The sequence below is a fragment of the Crocuta crocuta genome, unplaced genomic scaffold (assembly GCF_008692635.1).
Source record: "Crocuta crocuta isolate KB4526 unplaced genomic scaffold, BGI_CrCroc_1.0 scaffold176, whole genome shotgun sequence".
NCBI classification, from domain to species: Eukaryota; Metazoa; Chordata; class Mammalia; order Carnivora; family Hyaenidae; genus Crocuta; species Crocuta crocuta.
This window is the reverse complement of record NW_027531905.1, coordinates 9231589-9244677: the sequence shown is the minus strand read 5'-3', so window position 1 is coordinate 9244677 and position 13089 is coordinate 9231589. Positions and strand designations below refer to the sequence as shown.

Genomic DNA, 13089 nt, shown 5'->3' with positions numbered 1-13089 from the left:
GTGATGAGGGTTCTTTCATGAAAAGAACTGAAGTTAGTAATTCATGATGGCAGAAGGCAGCCTACTTTTTCTTTTAGTAATACAAAAATGCTGCCCATTGAGAGGGCATGTTAGTTGGTAAAATGCTGCTCAGTTGTCCTTATTCATGCAACGTCTTTATTTTAATGACTTGCTAAACGCTTGTTTAGAAAGATGTTCAAACAGAGATCTGAAGGTTGTGATTGGATTATAGAGTCTCCTAAATAAGAAAACCATGAAAATCCTGAAATAGCTCCTTTTACATTACTCTATAAAAAATTGTGGGTTTATGCTTTAAGCAGGTTTACCCCCCACTTTCACACAAAGAACTCCTGAAGTTGGTTTCTCTTTATTGCAGGAGGATATTGTGTTCTGTTCTATTTATTCACCTTCATAATGATCACATAGGCCTTCCAAAATAATTGTAATGCACTGCTTTCAAAGTAACCTAAAATAAATTTTATAAACTTCACAAAATTTATAAGGTGGTTTCATATACCATTCGCACCATTTTATGGTTCAGTAAAGTGGAATGGAGGATATTATGATTTTGGTTGAGTTTTACCAGTTGTCTCCCAATAATAATCAAGTTAGAAAGAGGTATTATCCCTTCTCTTCTGGAAATACCAGCTTGATGCTGATCTTGGAACACATGCCATTTTTTCAGGGATATCGGATTGGACCACTAATTTTCATCCCTGACTCATACTCCATTAATCTCTTATGTGAAGTGCTTATCATAGTGCGAGACACAGAAGCAGGTACATGGTGAACATTGGTTTCATTTCTGTTTTCTTCACTTTCAGGTATTCTGCATTCCAAAAGTCTCTGAAGAGAGTGCCCTCAGTAACCTCTTTAATCCCCTGGAAAGTCCAGTCCAGCGTGGGTCTAGATCAGGTAACATGGAACGTATGGACAGCCTCCGATTTGTCCTTTATTAGGGGCATGAAAAAAATCCTAGCCCTGCCCCAGGGGATACCTTTGCTAAGACTGTGTACCTGTGAGGTCGCTAGTGCATGAGGATATTTTTCAGTTTTTAAATATGTTAATGACTGTGGAATATTATTGTGCAGACCAACCTGAAAATACTGTTTAAAGAGCAAAATTCACAAACAGTGCATATAAGTAGTCTTTCTCTCAATCTTTCTCTCTGTTTTTGCAATGTATCAGCCATTCATAAATAACATTAAAGTGGAGAGAAAATTTAATAATAATTAAGTTAAACCCTAACTTGTAATCATATATAAGCTAAGTAAATGTTTATTTTAGAGCTATATTTAGAACTATAGTTCTATTTCTTTATGAGAGCATTGGAGTTGGAAGTTGCTGCTTTAATATAGCACAGTTAATTTAATAGTAGAAAATAAGAAGTAATTAAGTCCCCAAGCATGAAAGAATACTAAAACATTTAAGTTATATGAGGTTGCTAGTGTACAAGGATATTTTTCAGTTGTTTTTAAAACATTTTTTTAAAAAGGTTATTGAGTAGTTTTAAATTGTGTTAAGTACATATTGCCAATGATGATCCCTAGAAGTTCAAACTTGTGACATTTGGTTAGCTCAAACACAAATGCACAAAAGTTGAACTCATGTACAATTTCTTGTTAAAAAATGTTAAAAAATCTGACGGATGCAGCGACAACGAACATCTTTTATGAAAAATGGGAAAATCCAGTTGGGAGAAAATGGGGGAATATTGTTCATTGTCCACTAGATGTCAGTACCGAACTGGCTAAACATCTGTTCCACAGCGCTCTTAGACAACATGCTATTAATTTATAATAAAAGGTATCTGACAGCTTTATTCTGATGAATTATGGGAATCCAAAGCATAATTCCCAGCCTTTGGTTTATAAATTGTCATTGATTTTAATGTTCTTTGTAAAGTTGTGGCATGCAACAAATTTTCCTGCCAAGAGCTGTTAAATAAATAGTCATCCTTTGCTCTGAGTAGTACATTGAACTTGTTAGACTGATGAGCAGAACCAATTGATGGTTATCCATAAACCATTTATGACAGAACGCACAGCAGCAATTCAAACAATTATTGAATGCATTCATTATATATTTTTTAAAAAAAATCTCAAGTGAACCAAACGGAACATTACAGGTAATAGACAGTAGCAATGCCACACAATTCTTTTTGAGACACTTCCTGAATGACAGATGACTAGAATTGTTGTAGGATTTGCTGAGGGCTCATCAAACCTCCCTGGAATTATTTGGTTTCCTCTATTGTGTGACTTGGCATCCCAAAAGTATATTGCTTGCCTTTTCTAAAGAAAGATGGTTATTGTAAAGACAGACGCTTTTGTTCATGTGAAGATCTCTTACAAACTGGCATCGGAACAAAAGAAAGCTTATGCCTGAGATATAATTTCAGAGCATTTGGAGATGTGGTTTATGTATATGGGACCATGGAATTTGGAGGTCTGTGATGACCACTAAGGGCTTAATCACTTTTACGAGGAGGTTTCATCTCCTAGGAAAATTCTCCACAGGCCTTCTGCTGTTGTGTTTGATTTCACTCTCTGAAAACACTTAACATCTTTGGCGGTTTTCAGAAGGACCATCGGTTGCTTTTGTTCTTTGTTTGAAATTGTCCTGCGTGTTCTGTTGCTATGTCAGAGACCACCTCTACTCCCCAGAAGTGGCTGTCTTTCAGGGATGTAGCCTCAAGTCTGTTGTTTGTTCAATGCTTTAAGACTTCTTTGGGATCAAAGGAAAGTGACCTAGGCATGTAAAATTCTGTTAATGGTGAAAGTACACGGCAAACTACCTCTAGGCACTGCTAAGTAGTGAATCAGTACATTAAAGACTCTAATGTTCTATCCTTGATTTCTTTTTCTTAAATCTTTCTATTGCCCTAAATGTTGTGATATGACAGTAGCGCACAGACTGGAAATGTTCCCCTAGTTTCTCTTTGAAAGAGAAAAATCCGTGGGCTGAGGAGGTCAGATTTTAGCTTGAATTCCTCAAAAAGTCTGAACGATAGTTCTCGTTCAGTGCTGTTTTCTTCGGATTTAAAAATAAAAGATTTTTAAAGAAAAAACATTAGGAAGACTGAGAGTTTGATACACATATGGCTGCCTTTTACAAGTCACTATGATCTGTCACATAAATACTGTATTTACTGACATTTCAAAATGTGGACTCTAATCTCCACACGCATTTATTATTTTTTTTAATACTTGCTTTTCATTGCAAGCTGCAGCCCAACAAATAACATTAGAAAACATGCAACATGGTCCACAGGTTCAACTATCAATGTCATTACTCTTTAAAAAGCTCAAAGACAGTGGAGTTCAGAGTATAAGCATTTAAACCTAAATTGAGTTAAATTAAATTGAGTTGGGTGGAAAGTTAGTGAGAGGAGTCATTTTAAGCACGAATACAGTTTTTCACTGTAAGGGATGAATAGCGGCTGTGTGCTACGGTATATTTTTCCAAAGCTATTTTCATACTGGTTCCTTTACCTAACTCTCAGACTTTTGCCATCTCTTGTATTTATCAAGTGTGAGAACTCTTGAGCTGCATTAATTAGCCGTGGTAGCGTTTTAAACAGGCAGTATTACTCTGTGCAGTTACCACAGTGTTTAAAAATTTACATTCTCTGTCCCACATTGTGACCACCTGTGACCAATCAGTTTGATATATAGACTCAGCAGCTCTCTCTGTGCCGAGGGTCACTCAAAGAGACTGTTTCTCAGGCTAATGCTCTGGGGGGCTATGGGCTCAAGGGAAAATGGGTGTGGGGGAACAGCCGTGGAGTGCAGTGAGCTTGCTGAAGTTTTATAGGGAGTGTGAAATGAAAACTGGAGTCTTCTGATAATTTTTACTTCAGTAAAATTTTCTAAATAATTCCCTTGAAGTCAATAGTGCAAAAATGTTGCATCTTAAAGTGATTGAGGCTGAGAAGAAAAACTAGTTCATTTTAGAGGGAAAAAAATCGGTTTGTTTATTTTTTTTGGACAGACTAAGATGTTCACTTTTCAATCAGTGTATTCATGTAGTTACTGAACACAACAAGCCAGATACTATTTCTGGTAGAGTGAATATAGCAGTGGATAGAAAAATAATTTCTTCCCTCATGGAGCTTGCATTCTGGTTGAGGGAGGCAAGCAATGAGCAAATACATAAAAAGTCATTGGGGTGATAAGTGCCGAGGCAGACAGGGCAGAGCAGGGTGAGGAAGTTGGAGAGTGATGCATATGAGCTCTGTGAGTGCTCTTGTAGCGAGGGAGCCAGGGCAGCCCCTTTTGGAGACACCTGAGCAGAGAGCCGAGCTGGGGGAAGGAGTGAGCCTTGTAGATAACCAGGGGAAAGTTTTCTGGGCAGAGGAAACAGCACATGCAAAGGCACTGAGACAGGAATAGGCTTGGTATGTGACAGGAAGAACAAGGAGACTAACATGGCCAGGGCACAGGAGTGAAGGGCAGACTGCAGGCATAGGGGGTGGATGTTTGGGAGGTCAAGGTTGGGTCATGTAGATCCTTAGGGGGTGCTGTCAGATCTCCAGCCTTTTATTCTGAGTTCTATGAGGGTTTAGAGCAGAATCGTGATGAGAAGTGACTTGTATTTTATTTTGTTTAAAAAGAATTTTTAAAAAATGTTTATTGAGTTTTGAGAGAGACAAAGCATGAGCAGGGGAGGGGCAGAGAGAGAGGGAGACACAGAATCCAAAGCAGGCTCCAGGCTCTGAGTGGGCTGCACAGAGTGCGATGTGGGGTTTGAACTCACAAGCCTTGAGATCATGACCTAACCCGAAGTTGGACGCTTAACCAGCTGAGCCACCCAGGCACCCCAGACAGACTTGTATTTTAAAGGATCACTCTGTTTGCTACACAAATGTAGTGGGTTAGGGGACAAGGGACAAGTGGGGGAGATCAGCTGGGAAATAATAGCAATAATCCAGGCTAGAAATGATGGTGGCCTGCCCAGAGTATGTAGTAAGAAATGGCCCAATTTACTATGAAAGAAGAGCCAACAACATGTACTGATGGATTGGAGTGGGATGTGGGAAGAAGGATTGAATTAAAGAGATTTGGCCTGAATAATTTCGCAAGGGTTGGTGCCATTTGCTGAGTTGGTAAACCCTGGAGGGGACCAGGTTTTAGGGTTGCGAGGAGAATCGGGAGATGTAGAATAGCAAGGAGATACACAATCATGAATTCAGTGGCCAACTCAGGTTTTATTTATCAGCCTGTAGATATGATCTATAGTCTTGAAACTGAAAGAGATGCCTCTTCAGGGAAGGTAGAAGTGTAAGACATAGAGGTCATGGAGAAGAGGAGAATCCAGCAAAGGAGACTGGGAAAGAATAAGAAATTAGTATCCCAGAACAGTGCTGCTCCAAGTGTGGTTGGTGGACCTGCAAGGTCATTATCACCGGGGAGTCTTTTAGAAATGTAAATTCTCAGACCCCACCCCAGACCTATTGAATTGGAATCTCTGGAGAATGGCCTCAGGGATCTTTTCACAAGCTTTCCAGGTGATTCTTTTACACAGGGAAGCCAAACAAAGAGGGGTTTCTTTCGGGTGTATCAAAAGAACATTATGTGACTGACTCTCTTTTCATATTAAAATGATCAAGCCTTTGAAAATATGCTTTTGTTAGAAAACAGTGTACTATGTTTCCTAGTAGAGTTTTGGGCTGTGTATCCCCAAATGAGTTCACTTATCCAAAGTGCCTAGCTAAAAAAAGGTACCGCTGCTGAAAGCGTCAATAATATTAATCAAGATGCATATAATCATCGATTAAAGAATTATTCAGATTCTAGATCAGATCTGATACAGTCTTAATTTTCCACAATAAAGAATAATCAAAATAGTGGCTAACCTCAAGCTCAAGCCCTCTGGTTTTAGTCCCTTATATACCATAAATGCATTGACTTTACCTTTATATCATGTATCATGGAGTAATTGTTGACCTGTGGCATGGATTGAATCAAATTTTTTGTACATGAGTGCAGGTTGTGGCCTGACTAGACTTCTAGTATGTAGGTTGCCCTTCATCACTCAGCAGTGAAGAATGAAAATCAACAGAGCTTTCCCCAGCCTGCTGCTTAAGCAGCTGCTAACAGGCTGAGACTGCCCAGCCTCATTAACCCATTAGATACTGCCTTTGCCCGGGAGTAATCCGAAATAGGCTGCTGCATTGTGGGGAAGCCAGACAGGCACCAAAATGTTGGGGCATTAAAGTAAGGACCTTAAATGTGGGGCCTATAATGGAGTTGTTATTATATCAGAAGCAGATACATCAGAGAGCACTCTTAAGGTGGGTAAAACGAATGATGCTATTACCATCTGTGAATCTATAGTGCTTTAAAAATATTGGAAATTTTGAATTCAGGAGGAACTTGGAAGCTTTCCATTTTCCCAAACATCTTGTCCCCCTAATTAGCAACTTCATTCTCTAGAATAGGCAACAGTATACAGTATGAACCCTTAGATTTAATACAACAGTTGAAGGCAGTCTTGATCCCTCTAAACTTCATGGTTCATAATTTTCTCTGGGCAGGAAGATAATGATTACACACAAAACACCCCTATCTCTTTATAGCCTCGAGGCAATAAAGATTCTGTTTGTGTCAACAAAGAATTTTTAGAGCTATGACAGTAAGACCTTCAGAGCAAACTTTGCCATATCACCGCATCACAGACACTCTGGCTATGGAGTGGATTTTTAAGGACTCAGATTACTGTATACTTGTGGGTAAGCTTTTAATAAAGCTACTAAGGTTCAGTGTTATAATTTCTTCATCTCTAAAATTTTAGCAGTTGCTGTTACCCCTCTCTCTTCTTTTATTGGAGGAAATAATTATATTCTAACTCTCTTTCTACCTTCTTCTGTCTTTCTGTTCCCATCAGGTCTCTACAAATATCTGAATTTAAAAAAAAATTAAAAAGCTCTGACATTTTTTATTGTCACATTATATTAAAGGAGGAAACTCATCCTTTTACATTTTCCCTGTTCAAGAAGATGCTGAATAAGATTCACCATCCATTCCCAGAAGCAGAAACTCTATTAAAATTTTAGATTGTAATCTAATAAAATTTCATCTTATCCTATTGCTTTTCTTAACCACCCCCCAGCAATCAAGCATATAGCCTTAGAACCTAGGGCTAAGGAAAAAGGAGTTCATATATTGCATAAGTGTTTTCCAATAAATTTTTTAAAACTTGGAGAAGATGGGGGGGGTGCTTCATGTAATTTTATAGGACCTCTGAGGCTCAGAGTTTTTAAGTAATCTTTTTTGATGTTTTTAGACAGACCATTAAGCTGAGGATAAAAGTCCCTGTGTTCAATATCTGGATACATTAAGCAGTAGGTTTAAAATTTACAGCTTTCGTTTTGACAAGGAAAATGACACGTTTGGTCTCAAGTGCTACCTTGAACTGTTTTTCAACACTGAGACAGGTTGTCAGGCCGAGGGTGGAGGTCCGAGCATTTAGCCCCTGCAGAGCCTCCATGATGTAAACTGTTCCAGCTCGTCAGGAAAAGCCAGCCGGACCCCAGGCTATGGGCTGAAGTCTGGTCAGGGGAATGGCAGGACGCCATCTGGATGCTTGGGCTGAGGTCTAATCGTATGTCATCCAATGCGAATGTAATTCATACGGGGAGGAAAAGAGTGTCCCAAAGAGAATGCCTGCACAAATGGGTGGACCTCAAATTCACTTCCATTTAGATTCTGCCCGTAAGTGATTTTTCTTGGGAGCCTCTTCTTCTGATATGTTACTTTGCTTTTGGGGACCGTGTCTTCAGGGAGTTGCCCGAGCAAAGTGAAAGGCAAGGGTAGGGGTGGAGGGAACGAGGGGAGAGCCATAGGAGCAATGACTAGAGGAGTACAGAGCTGTGAGGAGAGTATGGTGTCATCTAAGTGGTACAGCTAGTGTAAGGACTACTGACAAAGATAGAACATTTCTGCTGCCTCCCAGCCCAAAACGAGGAATGAGGCTGGAGAGATAGAAGTGGAAGAGACTGGAGTTTTATAAGCTAGAATAAGGAATGTGGATTTTATCTTGAAGGCAATGGATGGAGATGATGAGATTTGCGTTGAACTTTGGAAAATCACTATGGCTTCTAGATGAGGAAAGGACTGGAGGGGGTAGAGGAATCCTAACACAGCTGGTTGGGAGCTGACTGCAGTGATGCAGGACAGAGGTGATGAGCTGGTGGCAGTGCTGCCGCGTGCTAGGGAGGCCTGGGGCTGTGGCACAAAGGTGCTGTGGAGGGGTGGTCAGGGCGGGGTTCCCCAGTGGCTTTGTGGGATTTGGTGCTGAATATGGTGGATGAGGGAAAGAAGGGCCATCTGGTTTGCTTCCTTTTGTCAATTTCTGGAAGATTAATGGAAAGTCAGGAAAGACCCTTGCTGGAATAGAGACTCCCTATTTTTTTCTCTCTCTTTTTGCATCCTCCCTTCCCCCCAAACCTCTCCCCTCCTTCTTCCTATCCCTTTGGCTAAGTCCCTGAGGGAATAGAATACTTCTATCTACTGGACTTCTGTCTAACACTTCCTGTTTCCTCTTTTTGTTCTATTTCTGCTGCGAAGACACTGCTTATATTCATAAAGTTTTTTATTCTATATAAAGTGCTGCTGTAAATTATATGCACTCAAAACTTGGTACCTATTCTCCCTCCTTCCACTCTCTCTCTCTCTGTTTACTCCTCTTAATTTAGATATACTTATTGGATGGAACACTCACATCCTGTGAATGCTTTCTGTGTGAAGAGCATGGGTCCATGGCAAATAGTATGCTATGCAAAATGTACACATTAAATTCAACATTTATACCTGGCATTGTGGTTTTAAACAAATGTGACATAAAAAAATAAACTGACAGCACAATAAGTCTTAATTGATTTTGACCCCATGTGATGTCAGATCTGTAGTATCAGAATGGTCAGACTACATGCTGATCTCATTGTAAAAAGTCAGGGATTTAAAGGAAACTTACTGTGTTAGTTTGTGTCTACATGTGTGAAGAGGGGCTTAGCAAGGAAAACATTCATTTAAAATTTAAATGCCAGCCTTTGTTTTAGTATTAGATTTTAAAGTTTCTGTTTACCTTTTAATTTTTTTAATGTTTACCTTTGAGAGAGAGAGCAAGTAGGGGAGAGGCAGAGAGAGAGGGTGACACAGAATCCAAAGCAGGCTCTGTGCTAACAACAGAGAGCCTGAGGCATGGCTCGAACACAAGTACTGTGAGATCATAACCTGAGCCAAAGTCAGAAGCTTAATGGACTGGGCCACCCAGATGCTCCTAAAGTTTGTATTTATAAAGAATGCTTGATCTGAGGGGCTTACGTTCACCTCATCTATTTGCAGAAATGATACAAACATTCAATTTATTCCAAAGTAGAGCAAGTTCCACCATACCTCACTACACTTCTATAAGAGAACAGTGAACAAAGTGGAAAAATACTGAAAACAAAAACGACTCTGACTTAAGAAATTCTCTGTGGCATTTTTCCACACTTATTAACATTAATACAAAAATAATATATCCTGAGAGCAAGTTATTTTTCTAATAGGATAGAGAAATGTCCAAATTCAAAATGTTATCAAAATGTTAGAAACAGCCATACCTTCTATTCTGTCTAGCATCAATAGGCCATGACAACAAGATCAATTCATTAAAAAAAAATCCACCACACAAGTGGACAGGTATTTTGAGGCCCTTTATTCCTGCTTTTATTTCCTTTAAATATCTCATGAAAAGGATACATAGAGTTAAAAAACGAGGGTAGGACACTTGTATTTTTTAAAATCTGTAGAACATTCAATATCTGTTCTGCATAAGCCCATTGGACTGTTGTCTCTGAGCCTTTACCCAGAAAAACAGGAGCTTGCCCAGCATTACAAATGCTGTTCAAATATTTTCCAGAGACATAAAAGAGAAAATATCATCACAAGTAATGAAAATGAATAAGAAAAAAACACAGGAGTATGGCATTTGGACAGACCAAGCGAGAACAGGGAGGGAGAAGTGTGGGGAGGGAGGGAGAGAGGCAAGGAGGGGAAAAGATCTTAAACACAGGCATGGACAACTGATCACATAGGGTCTCTTCTGAGCTTAGTTTTCATACTATGGTTTGAATCTATTTTGTCACTTGGCTCTAGCTATATCAGGACCTCTGTCCCTGCTTTTGTCCTGCAGTTTTTTAGAAATAACTTATAGAAGAATGAAAAGTATCACTAAAATTTGGAAAATTAGATTTCATAAAATATCTTGGGAACCTGAGAGTAGAAAGGCTTACTCAATTAAAATCCATCTTGGGAAGGTGTGTGATATGCCAAAAGTGTGAAATAACCTCTAACCTAATTTATAGAAGTCATATGGTACAAATATAGTTGGCAAAACATATGCATCTTACACAAAATATATACATGTGTATATGCACACACACACACACACACACACACACACACACACACACACACCAGGGTTATAAATATCTAGAATAATAGATCTATCTTATTTAAGTCAATGAAAGGAAATATTTTAATTAATTAAATGCTATGTAAGTATATATGTTCCAATTTCAGGGTATTTGCTACCCACAAAAAAGTTTTTAAAAGTTATTGAGGTATCCCTCTAAGGTCAGGAACACCACAAGGGTGTCCATTCTCACCACTGTTATTCAACATAGTGTTGGAAGTCCTCACCTCATCAATCAGACAACACAAAGAAATAAAAGTCATCCAACTCAGCCAGGAGGAGGTAAAACTTTCATTCTTCACAGATGACATGATACTCTATGTGGAAAATGCAAAAGATTCTACCAAAAAACTGCTAGAACTGATCCATGAATTCAGCAAATTCTCAGGATATAAAATCAATGTACAGAAATTGGTTGCATTTCTATACACCAAAAATGAAGCAACAGAAAGAGAAATCAAGGAATCAATCCTGTTTATAATTGCACCAAAAACCATAAAATACCTAGGAACCTAACCAAAGAAGGTGAAAAATCTATACACTGAAAGCTATAGAAAGCTCATGAAAGAACTTGAAGATGACACATACATACAAAATGGTAAAATATTCCACACTCATGGGTTGGAAGAACAAATATTGTTAAAATGTCAATATTACCACATCTCAAACTGTAGCTGACCAGAGTAGTTACTTAACCTACACCATCCTAGAAATTCACAGACATAGACACACATATTGAGATAACTCTTAGCAGTACCATTATGCTTTCTGTTTTGGAATCCTTACATCCTTAGAATTAAAAAAAGAAATTAAGCTATTTACAGGGCCATTTTGTTGCCTGTAACCAAAGAGCCTGATCTAGATAGACAAAATGGGAAGAGAGAAAGAGCGGGCTACTGGTGGGTGTAAGCTCTCATGTGAGAGATGGGGAAATATTATATTTATGCCCCTCCAGGCAGTCTATGGTGAGGAGTCCCAGAAAGCTATTCCCCGCTATTCTTCCCCCTTTTGTCAATACTCAAGACTTGTCTCCATTATTTGTTTTGAATATAGATATAATATCATTATATCCTCTGTCCATGACTATGTCAGCTACCACAAAATGTCTGGACTCCTGGGTCACCCTCCTCATCTATACTTTAAGCCCATGTGAATCTGCTCTTATTCCAATGGTTCTCAAATTTTATTGCACATTGGAATTGAAGAGCCTACATAATATCATTTTGAGATTAAGGTCTCCATTAAGACCAACCTCGGGCTGCACTAGCCCCAGTTCCTCAGATTGCTCAAGGCTAACGCCATCCTCGGACCGCCTTCAGGTCAGCTAATCAAAAAACATTCCTGTGGTCTGAGTCAAGGCTGGGAACTGTAGACAGTTACTTTATACAAACTAGCCAATTTCCCACTGCTTGCCTGAACCCCACATGGGCCCTTTGAACTCACCTCATAATTGGCCATTTTCAAAGGATTCTCAAAAGTTATGATTGGGTCCCATCAAAAGTAATGAACATCTCACAGATACTGAATGGTCAAAACTGTTACCATGGGTGCTGTACAATTGTAATTGGTGCTTATGTGATGATGCTATACGTACTGTAACACCCCCATCCCTTACTCCTTAAAAACCCTGCTCGCTATTGTTCGGGGCTTCAACTTTTTGCCACTATACCGGTAGGCGGGTGAGCCCCTGCTTGAGCTTATAATAAAGACCCTTTTGTACTTGCATCGGTGTCGGCTCCTTGGTGGTTTCTGGGGACTCGCGATTCGGGCACGACAGAATCACCTGGAAGGTTTACTAAAACAGATTGCTGGATCTGAATTAATTTCTGATTTAGGAGGAATGGGGTCAGGCTTGAGAATGGGAATTTCTAACAAGGTCCCAGGTGATGTGAATACTTGCGGTCCAATGGAAAACCACTGCCTTACTCATTTCTCTCTCCCCAAGTCCTGAAACTCACTTAGTGTGCTCTCTGAATTCAGAGTCTGTTGATAGCAAAGTCCCATATATTCTCAGCCTCTCTTCAGTCTCTTACTTGACTCTGAAACTTGATTGTCCTCTAAGGTCCCTTTTTTTTTTTTGGTAGCCTGTCAAATAGTGACTGCTTTTCTCCTAAAGCACTAGGACCATTGACCTGGTGGTAGGGGTAGGTGTATTCCTCGTTTCTCATTACTGCTTTCACATATTTCTCCCCATTTCCTCTCTAAAAACACCCAATCAGAAATCCTTTTTTATGAAAATTTTTTTAATGTTTATTTATTTGAGAGAGAGAGAGAGAAGGGGAGAGATAACGCTCATGCGCGCGCTCGAGCAGGGGACTGGCAGAGAGACACACACACACACACACACACACACACACACACATAGAATCTGATGCAGGCTCAAGACTGAATAGTCAGCACAAAGCCCTACCGGGGACTCAAACTCATAAACTGTGAAATCATGACCTGAGCTGAAGTTGGACGCTTAACTGACTGAGCCACCCAGGCACCACAAATCTTTTTTGTTGTTGTTGTTTGTTTACTTATTTATTTATTTATTTAATTATTTTTTTTAAAAAAATAGTTTATTGTCAAATTAGTTTCCACATAACACCCAGTGCTCATCCCCACAAGTGCCCTCCTCCATGC

General features: G+C 39.4%; 1 protein-coding gene across 1 annotated transcript in view; it reads left to right on the top strand.

Moving 5' to 3' along the window:
• Positions 1-13089, top strand: part of LOC144240248 (uncharacterized) — a 315206-nt gene that overhangs the window by 114792 nt on the left and 187325 nt on the right. The window contains exon 2 of the mRNA XM_077774545.1: positions 825-915. Within this exon, the coding sequence (XP_077630671.1) occupies positions 825-915 (91 nt within the window). The remainder of the gene's footprint in view (positions 1-824; positions 916-13089) is intronic.